We start from the raw sequence: 17,146 nt of genomic DNA on the forward strand, positions 1-17,146 counted from the left end.
TTATGTATCTGTGACTACATTTTAAAAAATCATTTGGAGGAGCTCCTCTACCTGTGGAAGAGAACGAACGACCTGGACCATCCTACCAGTCTACAGACACCTTAGCCAAAGTCAAGTCTTGAGATCTGGACACCCCAGGGAATTGTGACCCAGGCTGTAATGCCACACGAAAGGTGGTCCCATGGGACTCATCCTCACTCTTAGGGGGCAGCCCTTCAGGGACCAGCCTTTGGAGAAGGGCCTCTGTGGGACTCCCCAGCTTGCTCAGTCCCTGGGTATTGTTATTGATTCCTCTCACAAAAGCGTCCAACGACAGGGTCAATACTCCAGAATTGACAATGCCCTCAAGGCCAGAGCTCCCCCCTGCTTATTTACATCTCTGACTTGGGAGTTTTATGATAGTGTGTTAGCTCTTGGATGCTTTCATTGCACACACATGCGTGTGTGTGTGTGTGTTTGTGTGTGTTTACCCCATGATCATGAATAATATTTATGGGGTAAACACAGCATAGGACCCCTATAGTGGTTTTTGATAATCTTACAGATTTTACACTTTAAAATGACTGTAAGAGTTAGTGTTACTAGATGATTCCCGGACGGGTCAGAAAATAATTTCCATGAGCAGAACAGGAATCATGGCCTACTTCATTTCAAAATTTCTCTTGAATGGCATAATACTATCTCGGATAAACCTCATATTTATTCTCCTGCCACCACTGATTTAGAGAACAGAAATACAGGTGTTCACTTACATGATGATCATGTGGCCATACTAGTTAATTAGTGAAAAAACGGACTCAAGAGCAATTATTTTAAAATCAGTTATCACTTTTAGCAGACATTCTTCTCTAATCTATCTATAAACAGCTTATAGATAATTCCTTCTAACAAGTCAACTCATGCACCCTTATGTGGAATACATTTTAGAAGACTATCTTGGGAGAATCAACAGAAACTTACAAGGCTTATGGTTAGATATGCTTCACTAGGTAAGGAATGTATTTCATAAGACCCTCTTGAAAATATTTCCTAACAACTACTTTGGTCACACCCTGCATGGCCCTCGGGGAGCCCGTCTTTTGTCCGTGTTAAAGCTACCTCCCATGAGAACATAAATACTTATAGAACCCCGGCATTCAGTGGGTTGGGAGAACAGAAACTGGAGACACAAGGCATCTCCTGCTAACCACACAGGCACCTGGTCACGATGCAGGTTTCGGGGGTGCCAAAATGGTGAGGGGGTCCCTGAGGAAAAGCAGCAACAACATCGACAAAAACCCATGTTACCTCCCCTCAAAAAAAACAGTGCTAAAACCACATAGCTAACATGCATTTTTGGACATGGTTTAAATAGTAACTGTTAATCTCATGACTTGATTACTTAATACTAGTATCCTTGGGAGAAAAAGAAAACCCTTATAAATAAAGCTGAAAAATCTACTTCCAGGTAAATATATAACTGTGGAAGCGTAAGCAACATAAGATTTCCCAAGCTTCTAGTAACTTCAAAAGCAAAAGAAGCACGTCTTTCTGTATTCACACTGTGACAGCGAGGCCTCCCATCTGCTACATTCAAAGCTATGCTGTGCACAATTACTCCTGTACTGACAATTTCATCTTTTTTTAATCTGCACTACACGCTGTGTTAATATACAATTAAGATTTTAAAGGATAGTGGGGCGCCTGGGTGGCTCAGTCGGTTAAGCATCCAACTTCAACTCAGGTCACGATCTCGAGGTTTGTGGGTTCGAGCCCCAAGTCGGGCTCTGTGCCGGCAGCTCAGAGCCTGGAGCCTGCTTCCGATTCTGTGTCTCCCTCTCTCTCTGCCCCTCCTCTGCTCATGCGTGCGTGCGTGCGTGCTCTCTCTTCCTCTCTCAAGAATAAACATTAAAAACATTAAAAAAAAAAAAAAAGACCTTAAAGGATAGTAAGAATGGAAGGAAGAACCAAGCACAGGCTGTTCAAAGGGTTGGCAAAAACAAAAGGAAAAGTAAAAAGAGAAGAGGAAGCTAGTTTCTAAACAGGAGTCATGGTGCAAAGTCATCTGAGTGTGCAAGCACGCAACTGCTGTAGCGGCGGGGCTCCGAATATGTTTGGAGGAGAAGGAAACCGAAGGGTGAGCTTTGAAGACACACGTGCTGTCAGCAGTCAATATTAGAGATGATATAAATTAACATCCCCTGTAGGCCTTTGGGAGCGAACAGGAGACATTCCCAGAGTTCAGATGCTTCTCTGCTTGCTTCCTCATCATTCTTTCTGTTCTGGTACAAAAGAACTTACCCCAGGCCCCTTCTCCCCGGCTCTGACCTCTCCTCCCAGACTTTCAGACCCTAAACTACACATACAAGTATTTTCCACCCCCCAAGTTACCATTCTTTTCTTGCCACGTTGCTGGGTTCCTGTGCCTGAAAAACTCTTTCCTCTTTTCTCTACTTAGGAAACTGATCCTTTCCGATCCAGCTCAAGTGTAACTTGTCAGGTTTTCTGACATCCGGCCCCTCTCTGGTGTCCTTCCAGCCTGGGTGCGAACTGTTCTCGGGGCACATACCTCACTCTCCTGTGAGAACCCACACGTGCCCATCTCTTGTGAAGAGCCACCCCCATGGCCCACCTGCACCACGACAGCAGCCTCTGGGCTTGGCACACCCGCCTCAGGCTCATACGCCCCAGTGTTGCTCCTGGCAGGTGCACAGTGGGCTTCCTACAATGCTGGTTAGATCAAATTATACCTGCTTCAAGCATTTCAATGGTCCCTTAGGCTAAAAGACAGAAACACTATTATGGTCATATTTATACCCCAAGAATCATGGCAAAGAACCTTAATAAGAGTTTAAAAGGGAATAAACTTGGACAGAGAAGTAAGAGGAACCTAGCATCACCCCATGCTAGCAAGACCAGTTTGCCCAGTAAAACATATTTAATAATCTAAGAAAGAAAACTGCAATGGGGTGGGGGTGGGGCGGAAAGCACAAGAAACAAGAAAGTTCTAGAATAAAATAATTACTGAGTTATTACCCTAAACTTGCTACGTACCCTCAACAGCACCACAGAGAGTTGATTCAAGAAAGAACAACAGTAAATTAAAAATAAGTATTGCATAATATGTCTTTTCTTCACTTGACTGCTTTATAATTTAATTTTCAAATCCTGGAAATTCAGCAAATGGCTAAAATAAATTTCTTTCAGAAAGTGGTAGAAATCAAGATGGGCTATTTGGATTTTGCTGCAGTCCAGAGGCTGTAGGAAGGTTAAATATTAGAGGTTCTAGACTTCCAAATTTTACAGAATCCTGTGGTATACTCCTAGACGTTCAGGTCGACACCAAGAATACACGCAAATGAACATCACAATGTGATGAAGAAGTATCATCACAAAAGAGATCATGACTCAAAATGCCATCTGTCTGTGACAACAAAAATAAGATCTTTATAATCATTTTCAGAAATTTTCGTGATCCTAATAAACCTAAAGAGTCAGATACGTGGCCTTTTATATTTTAAGAGCTTGTGTGAAGAAAAGACTAAAGAACGAAAGATTAGAGTGCAAACATTTCCAGTTAATCTTCTACAAACGAATTATACTTCATAAGCATTTTTTTCCCCTCACGAACAGGAAAATCCCAAACTAGCCGCGACATGAGCCCCAGGCCTACCGTGCTGCTGGTGAGCCTGTTTGCGTAGGCCGTGATGACACCACATTTGCTCCCAGTAAACAGCTGGCAGCTGTCAGGTACCCAGGCACAACTAGTCACCTTTGAAAGGGGACAAACCAAGGATCAGCGTGTTTAAAAGGCAGGAGAAATGTTTCTACTTCTCTGACAATTATTTAAAATATATATAACCACAACATTTAATGAACATTTTACTTGAAGTGATTTAAAAAGGGCAAGATATAATAACAGAGTATTCTGTAACTTTAAGCCAGATGTCTAAAGACTATTTCTGAGTATTACAGTATATCATCATCTATGATTTTACATTTTTCTGCGCGCGCGCGCACACACACACACACACACACACACACACACACACACACACACAGAGTCATCTGTTCCTCAGAAGTTTAAATAAAACGATCCAGGCTGAATGTGTGTGTGATGTGTGCCTGTGTGCGGTTTTACACATTTACCTGATTTTTACTTTTTTTTTCTTTTTTCTGCTTCTAGTGGGGAAATGGGGTACATTCAGATAGAGGTATTGCTTCTCACAGTTCTAAAGACTCTTAAATAGGAGGAGAAGGAAAGATAGAGGTGGAGAAGAAAATCTCGGATTATTCCTTTGGGGCTGTAAACCCTTCAGTCCTAACCAGGGAGGCCCTGTTCAAGGCCACTCAACTCTCTGCCTACTGAGTCTTCCTCTGGCTCCGGGCACCAGCTGACCCCCCCGTCCCCAGTGGCTCTGCTCCCCTGTGTCCCTTCTGTAGTCCCACCTGCCCCACAGCCCACGTCCCCTGACACTGCACTGTGCTGAGAAGACAGAGGTCATCAGCCACAGATCTCATCCTCTCCCCTCCTTCGCGCCTCAAGTGTCTCGGGGCTTCTCCTGATTTAGAGGAGAAAGCCCCTCGCTTTGAAGGCCAGCCCCACCCCCACCCAGTGTTCCGCAGAACCTTTGTCTGTACTCTCTCTGAATTTCAAGCTGTCTTTTGCTGGCTTCTTCCCCTGGACCTGTACATGTGCTCAAATGTCCACTACTTTCTTCACCCTGGCTCTCCTTAACCTTCCAGACATCAGCATCCAGTGGATCCAATTTTATTTTTTGAATTTCTTTCTTAAATAGTTCTAACTATTTGTAAGGGTTAATATTTCATGACTTCTTTCTTAGAGGTCTTCCATAAGAACAAAGAGAAAACGTATTTATTTTTTATATATAGAATAAAACTCACTGTCTTGCAATTACCATATGGGTCTGCCGAACTCTTTTGTAAACCTAAGTTACAACTACAGGGTTTTAGGAATTTCATCTTCCCTCTGGCTCAAAACACTTTGCTGTTTCATCACTGTGGGAGTTATTTCATCAATTATTCCCAACGATGCTAACACAAAACAAGCAAGAAAATGAAGAATGATGGATCTCCTGGAAGGATAATGTAGGATGTGAAATGAACTGTCATCCTTTGGTTTTCTCACTGCATTGTCCAAAGAGTGTTGTCATCTTTCAAGAAAACATAAAGGAAGGCTGGAGACACCATTTCTGTAGTCTGCTTTTAGCTTTCATCGAACACAGTTGGGAATTCAGAATTTTTCATGTTCTACTGATAATAGAAAAGAGAAGAAAACTGACAGGGGACTATGTTTCACGATTCTGAGATCAGTCAGAAGGTGAAGGCAAGGGGATGGCAGGACTCCCATCTCTGATGATGAGGATGCTGATCGCTGATCGTGGAGGTGAGATCGGAGTGTGAGTCCTCAGATGGTAACATCCGGGACAATTTTCTCAAGCTAAGGAACTGCTGAGGGAACGATATGTCTCTAAGGATGAAGATAAAATATGGCGCTCTCATCCAGGTAGCCATTTGACTGGAAGTTCTTCATCACACGGTATTTTTCTAAAAGAATCTGGACGATCCTGTTTTGCTAAAAGGGCTTACAACAGTACTTTTGTTCTTTAATGATATGCCTGTGTGCCAAACTTTACGTGATAGAAATGAATTTTGTGATGCTCAAATGCTTACGAAAATTTCTAATAAGGTGGTTTTTCATTGTCCTTTCGCTTACTTTTGTTACTTTACTGGTAACCAGATAACAAAAGGTCATGACCTTTTCTTCAGGTGTTCTGAGGGTTAAGCAAAGGAGTCACTGCTCTCCTTTCTTTCACCACCCAAAATCCCCACAAAACAGCTTACTCCATTCTCACGTGCCCAGGGAATGAGAAAATGTTAGGACACATGAATAGGCACCAGGTGTTATGTAGATAATGGAAGTCGGAAAATGGCAAAAGAATTTCCCACGGAAAGAAAGTCACAGAAAGAGGGTTTAACGTACAATTTACTATGGGAAAAAGTTGTGGCAGTATTGTGTGCCTGTTTGTGTGTGTGTGTGTGTATGTGTGTGTACATATGCAGTATATATACTATATATATATACAATTGGAGACATTTTTACAACAGCTTTATGAGAGAGTAGTGGGGAGTCCCATTACCCCAGTTTCAAAGAGGAGGAAAGAACCTCAAGTTTGGAAAGGTGAGGGTGCTTGCCGAAGGCCACACAGGAAATAGCCAAGCTGGGACACTAACTCGGATCAGAGGGCTTTCGCTGGGCCCAGTGCTCCTTCTACCCCATCGCGATGCCTAAACGCCCAGTCTATTTTGCAAAAACCAGGCAGAGAAGATGGCACTCTGGCTACAGAAAATGACACAGTGACAAAAGACAAGTGAACACTGAGAAGGAAGCAATGCTGATTTTGTTCCCGCAGCTGACGCTGACTCGGTGATTATAACACTGTCTCTGTGAGGTACTGGGGAGAAGACAGAAGCTGGGGACAAAGTCAGGACAGCAATGGTTGGGAAACCGGAGCGCTGGAAACAAGGCAAAGTCCAGCATCGTCAGCTTCTGGGCTGGGTTAACTGCAGAATGTTAAAGACCAGCTGCTACCGGTCTGACTCCCTTTTAAAGCATTGTGTTTAATCAGTATTATAAAGTACTTCATAAAAAAGTTTACCTGATACTGTTGAGAACTTTGTATAAAGTTTATTGGAGGCTCACTTTGTTTGCTCTTCAACCTTAAAATGTTATCAGCATATCCCCAGCTCAGGATGGCTGACCACTGAATGTCGGTACTGTTCATGCTTCTCACACCTGGAGAAGGAGAAATGAAAAGTGTCCGGTTGCCATCGTTCCACTGTTACCGGCAGCCCCCCAGAATGGCGGGTTAAAAAGCTGAAGCTTACGTAGCAGAACATAGTATCTTTCCAGTGCAAATCACCTTTACATTCATAAGATGGACCAATTTAAATTAGTTTTATTCCTTTCATGCTAATGGGATTCTAAGAGCGGAACTCTATTTTTTTTTCACTTGTGATGCTTTGGCTGGGATTTGATTTAGTACTAAAATATCTGTTAAGGAATTTTTATAAAAGACAATGATAGTCAGGCTTACTCTATTCATGTTCTATGACACTTGGACTTAAAAAAAAAAACAACAAAAAAAACTAGGGACGCCTGGGTGGCTCAGTTGGTGAAGGTCATGGCTCAGGTCATGATTTCACAGTTGGTGAGTTTGAGCCCCGCCTCGTGCTCTGTGCTCACAGCTCAGAGCCTGGAGCCTGCTTTGGATTCTGTGTCTCCCTCTCTCTCAAAGATAAATAAACATTAAAAAAAAACTTAAAAAATAAATAAATATAAACTAGATACTACTTAAATAACTTTGTAGATACCACCTGCTGAAGAATCAGTATAGACAACTATCAATATTAGAAAGAGAACATGGCTACCTTAGAAGCAATACCTGTCCTAGGAAGGGTTCATTCCATCCTGTCAAGTGCAAGGGCTTTGCATAGCAGACTTTGATTTAAAGAGGTTCTGTTTTCTCTTTTTTACAACATAGTTTTATGTCTTTGGGGGATAAAGATTTGGACATTCTGACATCCCTTTTCAGTACTATTCAAAATCTATTCTTGTTGGTGGGCTGAATATAGGTAATGCAGCATAAATGCCATACCCCATACTGGCCTGAAATTTGGATTGCTCAAGCCCCTTTCGGAGAGACAACGTGCTTTATTTATTGCAGCACCTATATAATGAGCCCACATATAGAGGAATAAAACAAATGAATATTTGTTGAAAGAAATCAATAGCACAGTGAAAATGTAATTCACAGATTGGTTTTGTTTTGTCGACTATAATACCAAATGTTGACATCAGTTTTGCAATAAAGGAACTGGAATATACTCACTTCATATAAGCTGCTCTAAATATAAGCTGCTGGGGAAAAGAACCACATTTCGGGAGTCTCAGGGCCTCTCGAATTCCACCATAATGCCTGGCATGCAGTGGGTACTCAGTCAACCAAGTGTTCAGTGAATGAAATACATAATATAATCGTTCCCAGTTTCTCATTCCAGCACTTACAAGAGGCACCACCTTTTTTTTTTTTTTTTTAAAGAAAAACAAACTTCTCCTTTACCGATTAGAATAGTGAAATTTAAATCGCAGTTTGTAAGAAAATGGCTTTTTCAGCATGCACAGGCTTGGACTCAAGCCCCAGAGGCTGATACAGTTGGCTCAAATGGGACCCAGGCAAGTATGTTTTGAAAAAAAGCATCTCAGGCACTTCTGAGGCACAGTTTACAAGTAATTGGCCTATCCTGGGTTTAAGATCATCAAAAGGATCTCAGCTCAGTTGTTACATTGTGTTATGCATGTAGAGCTTAGCGGAACCACACAGTTATTTGATGCAAGGGTGCGCCACACCACGCAGCTGTTAGCACACGACCGAACTCTCATCTGCAAGCTGAGCCCTCACTCCCGCAAGGCCGCTGTGGAGCACTGGGCTGTTGCGTCCCGGGTGCAGCGGCGAGTGCACACGGTCCCTGGGCCCAGGGCGCTTACAGCCTGATGGACATGTACTAAGCACTTAGAAGGAGTCAGGCACTGTGCTCATCATTCCCCGCATTATCTCATTTAATCTTAACAGCAAATTACCTGTGAAGTAGATCTTTCTGTCATTCCCATTTTATGGCTCAAAAGCCAGGATTCAGAAGGTTTAGGTAATTTTGCCAAGGTCAGACAGCTGCTAAGTAGCAGAGCTGGGACACAAACTCAAGGCGCTGTGCCTCCTGAGGCTGTGGCCAGGTCTGTGGCGTCCCCTGCACGCACCTAGATGCCAGCAAATCCCAGACGTGTTTCACAAGGAAACGAAGCGTAATCTGAACGAACACAGCTATTAAGGGCACACTCACTAAGGGCTCTGGTTGAAATGGCACAAATAGGGTAGACTGACAACCATATTTGACATATTTTAGTTCACCGTGCTAAGCGGTAACACTAGCCCTTTCTCTTCTGCTCAACGGAGACAAACTTCAATCCACTCTAATTAATTTTTCAAGGGAAATTATTCACACACTTTGGTACTTTAAGTATTATTAGCAGCAAATTAACTTGTAACACACCTCACAACTAATTGTAACATACTCATGAAAATAAACTGCTGATATTACAGTAGGTATGATTAAACAGATTTGCCTTACCCTACTAATTCACTAAACTGAGATAAAATGATATGCAGCCTCTTATTACAAACAAGCATAAAGGCAATCACTGATTCCATGATACAGACAAGAGTAAGTCTAAAAGAACTGCGGCCCAGCCAGCAGACTTAATTTCCTTAAGTGACCTCTGTCATAACGCAGTGCTGCACGTGCTGGAAGCCAGCTGCACGGACCCCAGGAGCACGGTGTATCAAAAATAATGTTAAACACAAACATTGTGACTGTCAACAGGCGTCTATCTAGGCCACACGCTGGCTTTTAGGTAAATCTGCACACGCCTGATATGAACAGATGAGCGCCCCAGGCATTCATTCTAGTGCCCAAAGCCCGTGCCTAGTAAGTAGGGAGAGTTCTTTTATAGTGAACGAAATGGTTAATTACGTTAACCATGACGTAATTACAGCCCTTTTCCATGTGTTGCTGTTAGCGAGTTAGGGCACAGAGGCTGAGACAAGAATTGCTTTCCAGGCATACCTGTTTTTAAGACCTATTTTCAAGGCTATCATGACTTCCTTGTTTTGTTTTGTTTGTTTGAATCTCATGACTATACCTTCTGAGGTACTAATTTGCTAGTCTCTTCTGGGATTCAAGGGCCTCAAAAGATATATTTCTATAGGATGCTTTCATCTTGTGAGCATAACCACACGATACTTGTTCTTGGCTTTGACTCCTCCTCTTATTTCAAATGGCACTGCATTTAATCCCTCCCCCCCACCCCCCGCCAGGTGGTATGTTTAATTCCTACTTTGCACTAAATAACCACACATTTGAATGATTTTCACCATGGACTCAAGACTGAGAAATAAAATAGTAGCACAGATGAGCTGGAAACAGTCAAATCTCATGAGAGAGCTACTGAGAATGTTTTCTTTTACCTTGTTCTTTGCTGTATGTCATCAGCAGACAGAAATTTTGGGACAATCCACAGATGGCTCTGGTGGGCAGAGCCTGGAGAGAACCAAATCTTTCTCCGTGGGGCTGGCTGAAGCAGACCACAGGTACCGGAGCACTTGGAGAGCCTACATACTCCCCCCACTTCAAGCCTTTTATCCACGACAGAGGGCTCTAAGAAGAAAGGAAAAAGTCAAGGGTAGTAAATAGAGAATGACTTCTAACTGAAATTCTAAACACAGAGTAAGCAACCTGACTAGAAGCCCTTTGTAGGCAAGAATTATATTCTACTTTTTACTGCTCTATGCTTAGCATATGGAAATCTGTGTTCCTTGTTGCTACATGCAGGGATGAAAGTACAGATGGGGCCCCAGTCCGCATGCAGCTGGGTTCTAGCTGGGCCGAGGGGCAGACGAGAAACAGACAGACGCACAGACAATATGGCAGGTGGTGAAGCTCTAGGAAGAACAACGGAGAAAGGGAAGAGAGCAGGGAACGAGGGGGTTACTGTCATAGATACGGAATGAGGGAATTGAGGAGGGGACATCTGAGCAACACCTCAAAGAACTGGGAGAGCAAAGTGGGGCTGTTGTCCGGGGACAGGCCGTCCCAGCTGAAGAGAATGGTGGACACGTGGGTCCTCAGTGGGAACGAGGCGGGTGGGTGCCACGTTCCCGCTGCAAGCGGATATACGGCTCAGATCTATGTACCAACCGCAAACAGCTGATTAACACTAAGTATTAGTAGATGAAATCGCATTTATTACTTTTCAGGGATGTACTATTAAATTATTTTGACATGGTAAAATAATGGATTCCACTGAAAGACACAGACCCTGGTAATGATAATTACAGTGATTTGTGAGGCTTCAAAGTCTTAAGGGTTACGTTGACAAATAAACATGAAACAAAAAACACAGCTTTCAACTATGAAACACAACTTTGGTGATCTGGTTTTGGCAAAACATCTGATGTTTTCAATTTGAATTTTACTGGTTGTATCACTTTTGTTTGTGTTCAACACACACATGTGATATATGTGAGCTATGAGTATAAAGAATTTCCAGGTGTTCTTTTTTTTAATGTTTGTTTATATCTGAGAGAGAGAGCGTGTGCACACGTGCGTGCAAGCCAGGGAGGGGCAGAGAGAGAGGGAGACACAGAATGTGAAGCAGGTTCCAGGCTCTGAGCTGTCAGCACAGAGCCCGACGCGGGGCCTGAACTCATGAACCATGAGATCATGACCTGAGCCGAAGTTGGACGCTTCACTGACTGAGCTGCCCAGGCGCCCCTAGAATTTCCATGTGTTCTATTTGTGTTCTACATTTAGTGATTTAAGTAACCTTATTTTAAGAAGTGACTGTCAAAACAAGGTCTGTGAAAACCATCCTTACACTGGGTCACGGTTTATTGTAGCTGGAGACACGCCGCTTTACGTCACGTCCAGGGCCCTCACAACCTCCTTCCCTCGCCTCTTTGCTTTCTGCTGCAAACCTTTACAACGTTTGACAGTTCACAGCCTCCCATCTTATGCTGCTTTGATAATGAGGAATTTAGCTGAGGGTTAGAATCCATTTTTCTCTTCAGGCTTGTTTGCTCTACTTCTGTATTTCAGAGGAAAAATCATGCCTATTTTCCACTTTAAGAGGCAACACTTCGTCATCACAGTCTGGTGGGGCCAAAGATACACGTAAGGTTCTGCTTTAATTGTGAACCAAACGTTCACGCTTCTGGTCGGTACTTTTGGTGGAAGATGGTAACCAAGACCCTGCCACGCCCACGCTCAGACTATTCTCCAGTCCTGGACGGTTCCCCTCCTCTGGTGTGCGGGTGCCTGTGATGCCCCTGCCTTGTGAGGCTTTCCCTGGGAACAGCCCTCTGGGAGCCGGCCGTCTGAGCGGGGCTCCCCAAAGCACTCTCTCGTGTCACTGACACAGCAGCGCTGTTAATGGTGTGCACCTGTGCTCACTGGCCGGCGTACACCTGCAGGCCGAGGCCCTGTTCACTGGGGTGTCCGTGGAGTTGGGGAGAGGGCCTGATATCTCTGGAGTTGGATCAGTTTTTGCCAAATACTATTAAAATTCAAATGACATACCGGGTAGGTAATTTCTTTGACCTGTTCTCGGGTGTCCCTGAAAGCAAACTGTACTAACAACCCCACGGCAGCAGGGAGCTCTCCTTCGATGTTGAGCTTGGATCCGGGTCTGCTCGCGTGGGCCGACTGGAACAACTGACGAGGGGTCTGGCCGTAGGTTTTTATCATGGTTTCTAGGGCCCGCCTCTGAACAGGGTCTTCAACTGCAGACACATCCATTCCGAAATACGTCTGAAGAGTAAAAGGGAACGAGAGGTGGTATATACAGAGTGAGATTGGCAACGACACCAATGGGGAAACAACTTGTTTTATTCTCTAGGTAGTAGTTTACTCTTCTCTATTTCAATGGAAATGGCTTTTAATTGTGTTTGATCAGTTAGTAATTATTAATGGTCTTGATGAGATAAGAAGAGAAGTAATCAGTGTTCCTGAATGAGTGAATGAAAATTACGTATCTGGATTGATGGGTGCTAATTGTGTATGTTTATAAAATTGATTTTTACTTTAACCTCAAAGAATGTAAGACTTCATTTATATGCACAGCAGAGGATATCATCAACAAAATGAAAAGGCAGCCTACTGAATAGGAGCAAATATTTGCAAATCATATCTCTAATAAGGGATTGATATCCAAAATATACAAAGAACTCCTACAACTCAACAGCAAAAAACAAAATGAAGAACAACCTGATTTAAAAATGGGCAGAAAATCTGAATAGATATTTTTCCAAAGAAGACGTCCAGATGGCCAACAGACACATGAAAAGGTGCTCAACGTCACTCATCGTCAGGGAAATGCAAATCAAAACCACAATGATATATCACCTTGCACCTGTCGCTAGTATCAAACAGATAGGAAACAAGTGTGGGTGAGGATGTGCAGAAAAGGGACCCTTGTGTATTGCTGATGGGAATGTAAATTGGTGTAGCCATTATGGAAAACAGTATGGAGGTTCCTCAAAAAATTAAAAATAGAAGTACCATGTGATCTAGAAATTCCACTTCTGGGTATTTATCCGAAGAAAACAAAAACACTAATTTGAAGAGCTAGCTGCACCCCCATGTTCACTGAGGCATTATTTATAACAGCCAAGCCATGGAAACAAGCTGTGTCCGTTGATGGATAAGTGGATGAAGAAAATGTGATACACACACACACACACACACACACACACACACACACCACACAGGAATATTATTCAGCCATACAAAAGAATGAAATCTTGTGACAACATGGATAGACCTTGAGGGCGTTATGCTAAGTGAAATAAGCCAGAGAAAGCCAAATACATAGGATACCGATTATATGTGACATCTAAACAAGCAAATGAACAAGCAAAAAACGAAAAAACTGAGCTCATAGGTACACAGAATTGAAATGAGTTAAGGCGGTCAAAAGACACAAACTTCTAATTATGAAATAAATAAGTCCTGGGGATGTCATGCACGGCACAGTGACTATAGTCAGTAACGCTGTATTGCATATCTGAAAGATGCTAAGAGAGTAAATCTTAAAAGTCTTCATCACAAGAAAAAAATTCTGTAACTATGCGTGGCGATGGTTGTTCATGAGACTGTGGTGCTCATTCCACAATGTATATAAATATCGAATCATTATATTACATCAGAAACTAAGATAATGTTACATGTCAGTTATGCCCCAATTAAAAAAAAAAAGAAAACCAAATGAGGTTTTTCTTTGGACTTGTCTTTCAGTGAGGACTCATGAAAATATAACCAGGATGTTCAATTAAGCTAATCTAAAATAACAGCTTCTACAGGCAGATTAGCAAGTGGACGTACTTTTTCTGTAACCACCTGTCAGATATTGGTCAGAAAACTAGAGTCAAGAGGTCAGCCAAAATCATTTCAGGGGGTCAACGAAAATGACGAGACAAGGTAACTTTCAGCTTATGGCAACACAGGGGCAGAAGAAAAGCGGAGGACCCCGCCCTGCCCCAATTTTCTCAATTTGTAGAAATGAGGACTAGAAGTTCAAAGCCATTTGTATCAGCCTGAAATTATGTGATATCCAATACTCTTTTGTTCTTCAACATTAATATGCTCCAAGAAAGGTTTTGATTCCTCTTCTCCTAAGACACAATGGATGGTTTCACAGGAGGGTTTTCTGTTGCTAACTCATGTAGGGGCCAAGGGCAGGCTGCCCCAATGGGCTGCTTTGGCATACTGATTATTTTAAATAAAAGTTACTTAAGAGACCGGCTGTGCAAGGAGACCCAGACCCTTCTCTGTCCCCCTGAGAGCTTCCTCCAGTAGCAGGAAGTAAAAAGACATCCTTATCACCAGAGATGGGAAATTTAGAGTGGAGAAGGTTGCATAAACAACTCTTGTTACTTTTTACTAACCTACTACCCCAGCCCAAATTCTGTTTAGAAATCCTTACTAAATGAAGCTCCCAAAGTTAGGTTTTCTTCGTTTTATCAATCCCTCACAGATTTATTGTCCCTTCGTCTAAAAAGTGTAAAAACTGCCTGCCTGGGTCTTAATTTCATTTTTGAGCCTCTTTGTGCATGTAAGTAAACTTTGGATTTTTTTTTTTTTTCCCTGTTAAGCTGTCTCATGTATATTTAGTTCCTACTCCAGCAGGAAGCGCCTTGAAGGGTGGAGAAAGAATTTTTCATTCCCTTCACTCACATATGCCATCTTGGGGATGTCTATGGATCTCAGCTATTGAGGCATATTTTCTCTTAGCAAGGAGCCTGGATTTTTGAGGCCTATATGCCTCCTGTTTTCCTGGACTGAAGAATCAGGACTTTGAACACTAGGATCATTGAAACCCAAGCAAAGTCTTTTTGATTTCCGTCCTGTAAGCTCAAGAGCAACACACCTATGCCTTATGCATCCTCGGAGAGGATCAATTTAATCCTGATTTCCTGTCCCTGTGTTTGCTTTGGAGGTTTTCACACACACTGAAACTGACTACAAGTTGGCGGAGAGAAGGCTGTGATGAGCCGCCATGTCCCTTCGGCCTCCCTGGGCCGTCTTGGTGAGGCTGTCGGTGGAGGCCAGAGCACCGCTCGCTCTCCTCTGCAGGAGGCAGAAGACCGGACGAGAAACAACGCCAGAGTATCCCATTCTGACTAAAACATGGTAGAGAGGGCGGTGTCCTCCATGCTGTCACCCTTTTTAGGACATGAAGCTGGAGAGAAAGGGGGGTTAGGGCAATAATCGGACTGGAAGTGGGGTAAAAATTCAGGATTTGTCACAGTCCTGTTCTTTCTTCCTCAGTGTTGGGGAAAAAAAGACTGTGTATAATGTTAAATTATGGAAAAAAATCATTCGTTAAAGTGATATCGAGGAAAAGGCAAAAATGAAGTTAAGTACGATGTTGGCAGCTAGTTCAAGTGTGGTGAAAATTCCAGGCTCTTTACTGTAAAGAGTGCTACACTTTTCTCCTTCCTGCTGTTGTCTCCGAGAGTCGGATGGGGAGCAACACGTATGTCCTTCTTAGCCGTCAGTAGTTGGGTACAGACCTTTCATGTTTTGTGCAGACCCACTTGTACAGGGTAGCTTTTAGCATTTAATCAGGCATAGCCAATTTCATTACATATCTAGACATAACATTTCTATAAATGCCAAAATAAAATTTCAAAGATTCTTCAGAAACTAAATAATCTTCAACACTCACCACCACTGCCATCACAAGGGATTAAATACTTGTTATAAGTGCTTACCTAAGCATGGTCATTCTTTTTATTATTATTATTATTATTTTTAATGTTTATGAGAGAGAGAGAGAGAGAGGCAGAGAGAGAGGGAGACACAGAATCTGAAGCAGGTTCCAGGCTCTGAGCTGTCAGCACAGAGCCTGACGTGGGGCTCGAATTCACTAACTGTGAGATCATGACCTGAGCGGAAGTCGGATGCTTAACAATCATGACCTGAGCGGAAGTTGGACGCTTAACTGACTGAGCCACCCAGGGGCCTCTCAGGATTATTATTTCTAATAGCAAACAGATACTAATTAAATATCTAACAATAGGGGATGGTTAAATAAATTATTGTTATATGGCCATCCTATGGAACAGTGGTATAATATAAATGGAATGATATATATGTATAAAAAAAGTCTGGAAGGTGGTTTTGATATTTATCTCTGGATAGTGATATCAAAGTTGATTTTTAAACATCTTCCTTTTGCAGTCTGTATTTTATACATTTTTCTAACGAGGCACAAATATCGTTTCTGTATTAAGGAAAAATGATGCCATTTCAAAAGAGAATGCACATGTAGGATAGTGTGCAGGAAAGAGTTAACGTGGCAGGCCTGAGCTGCTCTCCTTGCAAAGACCCGCTGTAAGGCTGGCCCTTGGCTGCTAAAAGGGAACACAGGTTTCAGGAGAGTTCCTGCCGTTTCCTAACTCATAGGAGGGGCTCACTGTGCCTCAACTGTTTGCACAAACGATGTGCTTATACTGAACACCTGCCTTCCTTCCGGGAGTCTGGGATTTCAGTACGTGTGAGAGAGAGTACTTACATGACCAGCCCTCAATATAAACACTGGGCTCTGAGTCGCTAATGAGCTTCCCCGGCAGACAACAGCACACGTGTTGCTGGAGGAGGTCAGTGTGTTCTTTGTGATCTTCTGGGAGAAGACTCTTGGGAACCTGTGCCTGGTCTTCTCCAGATTTGCCCTATTCATCTTCTCCTTTTGCTGATTTTGTTTTGTATCTATCACTGTAATAACTGTTAGTATGACCATACGCTGAATCTTTAAGTCCTCATTTAACCTGGGGATGGTCGGTCCTGAGGAACCCGCAATAGATAGATAGCATCTTTTTTTTTCCTTAGTTATTTTTAAAGAGGCGAAATATAAAACCTGAAAAGTCTAGTACTATTGCTAATTCTCTTTGATTTTAAAGAAACAGCCTAACAGCTAACCCTTCATTCAGGTTCTGCCTTACATAAATGCATATTTTTTAAAAAGCCACTT

The 17,146-nt window shown here is 42.7% G+C and overlaps 1 protein-coding gene and 1 long non-coding RNA gene across 2 annotated transcripts in view; both read right to left on the minus strand.

Moving 5' to 3' along the window:
- The window catches only part of LYST (lysosomal trafficking regulator), a 176,088-nt gene that overhangs the window by 9,877 nt on the left and 149,065 nt on the right, over positions 1-17,146 (minus strand). Inside the window, exons 45-48 of the mRNA XM_078434192.2 lie at positions 12,193-12,423; positions 10,083-10,272; positions 6,660-6,796; positions 3,653-3,751 (exon numbers count right to left, since the gene is read on the minus strand). Of these exons, the coding sequence (XP_078290318.2) occupies positions 3,653-3,751; positions 6,660-6,796; positions 10,083-10,272; positions 12,193-12,423 (657 nt within the window). The remainder of the gene's footprint in view (positions 1-3,652; positions 3,752-6,659; positions 6,797-10,082; positions 10,273-12,192; positions 12,424-17,146) is intronic.
- On the minus strand, positions 14,696-17,140 carry LOC132685501 (uncharacterized). Its single transcript, XR_009613148.3, has 2 exons — positions 16,095-17,140; positions 14,696-16,061 (listed from the first exon to the last, which is right to left on the minus strand). It is a non-coding gene; the product is annotated as an uncharacterized LOC132685501 (long non-coding RNA).

This window comes from Panthera onca, chromosome D2 (assembly GCF_046562875.1).
Source record: "Panthera onca isolate mPanOnc1 chromosome D2, mPanOnc1 haplotype 2, whole genome shotgun sequence".
NCBI lineage: Eukaryota > Metazoa > Chordata > Mammalia > Carnivora > Felidae > Panthera > Panthera onca.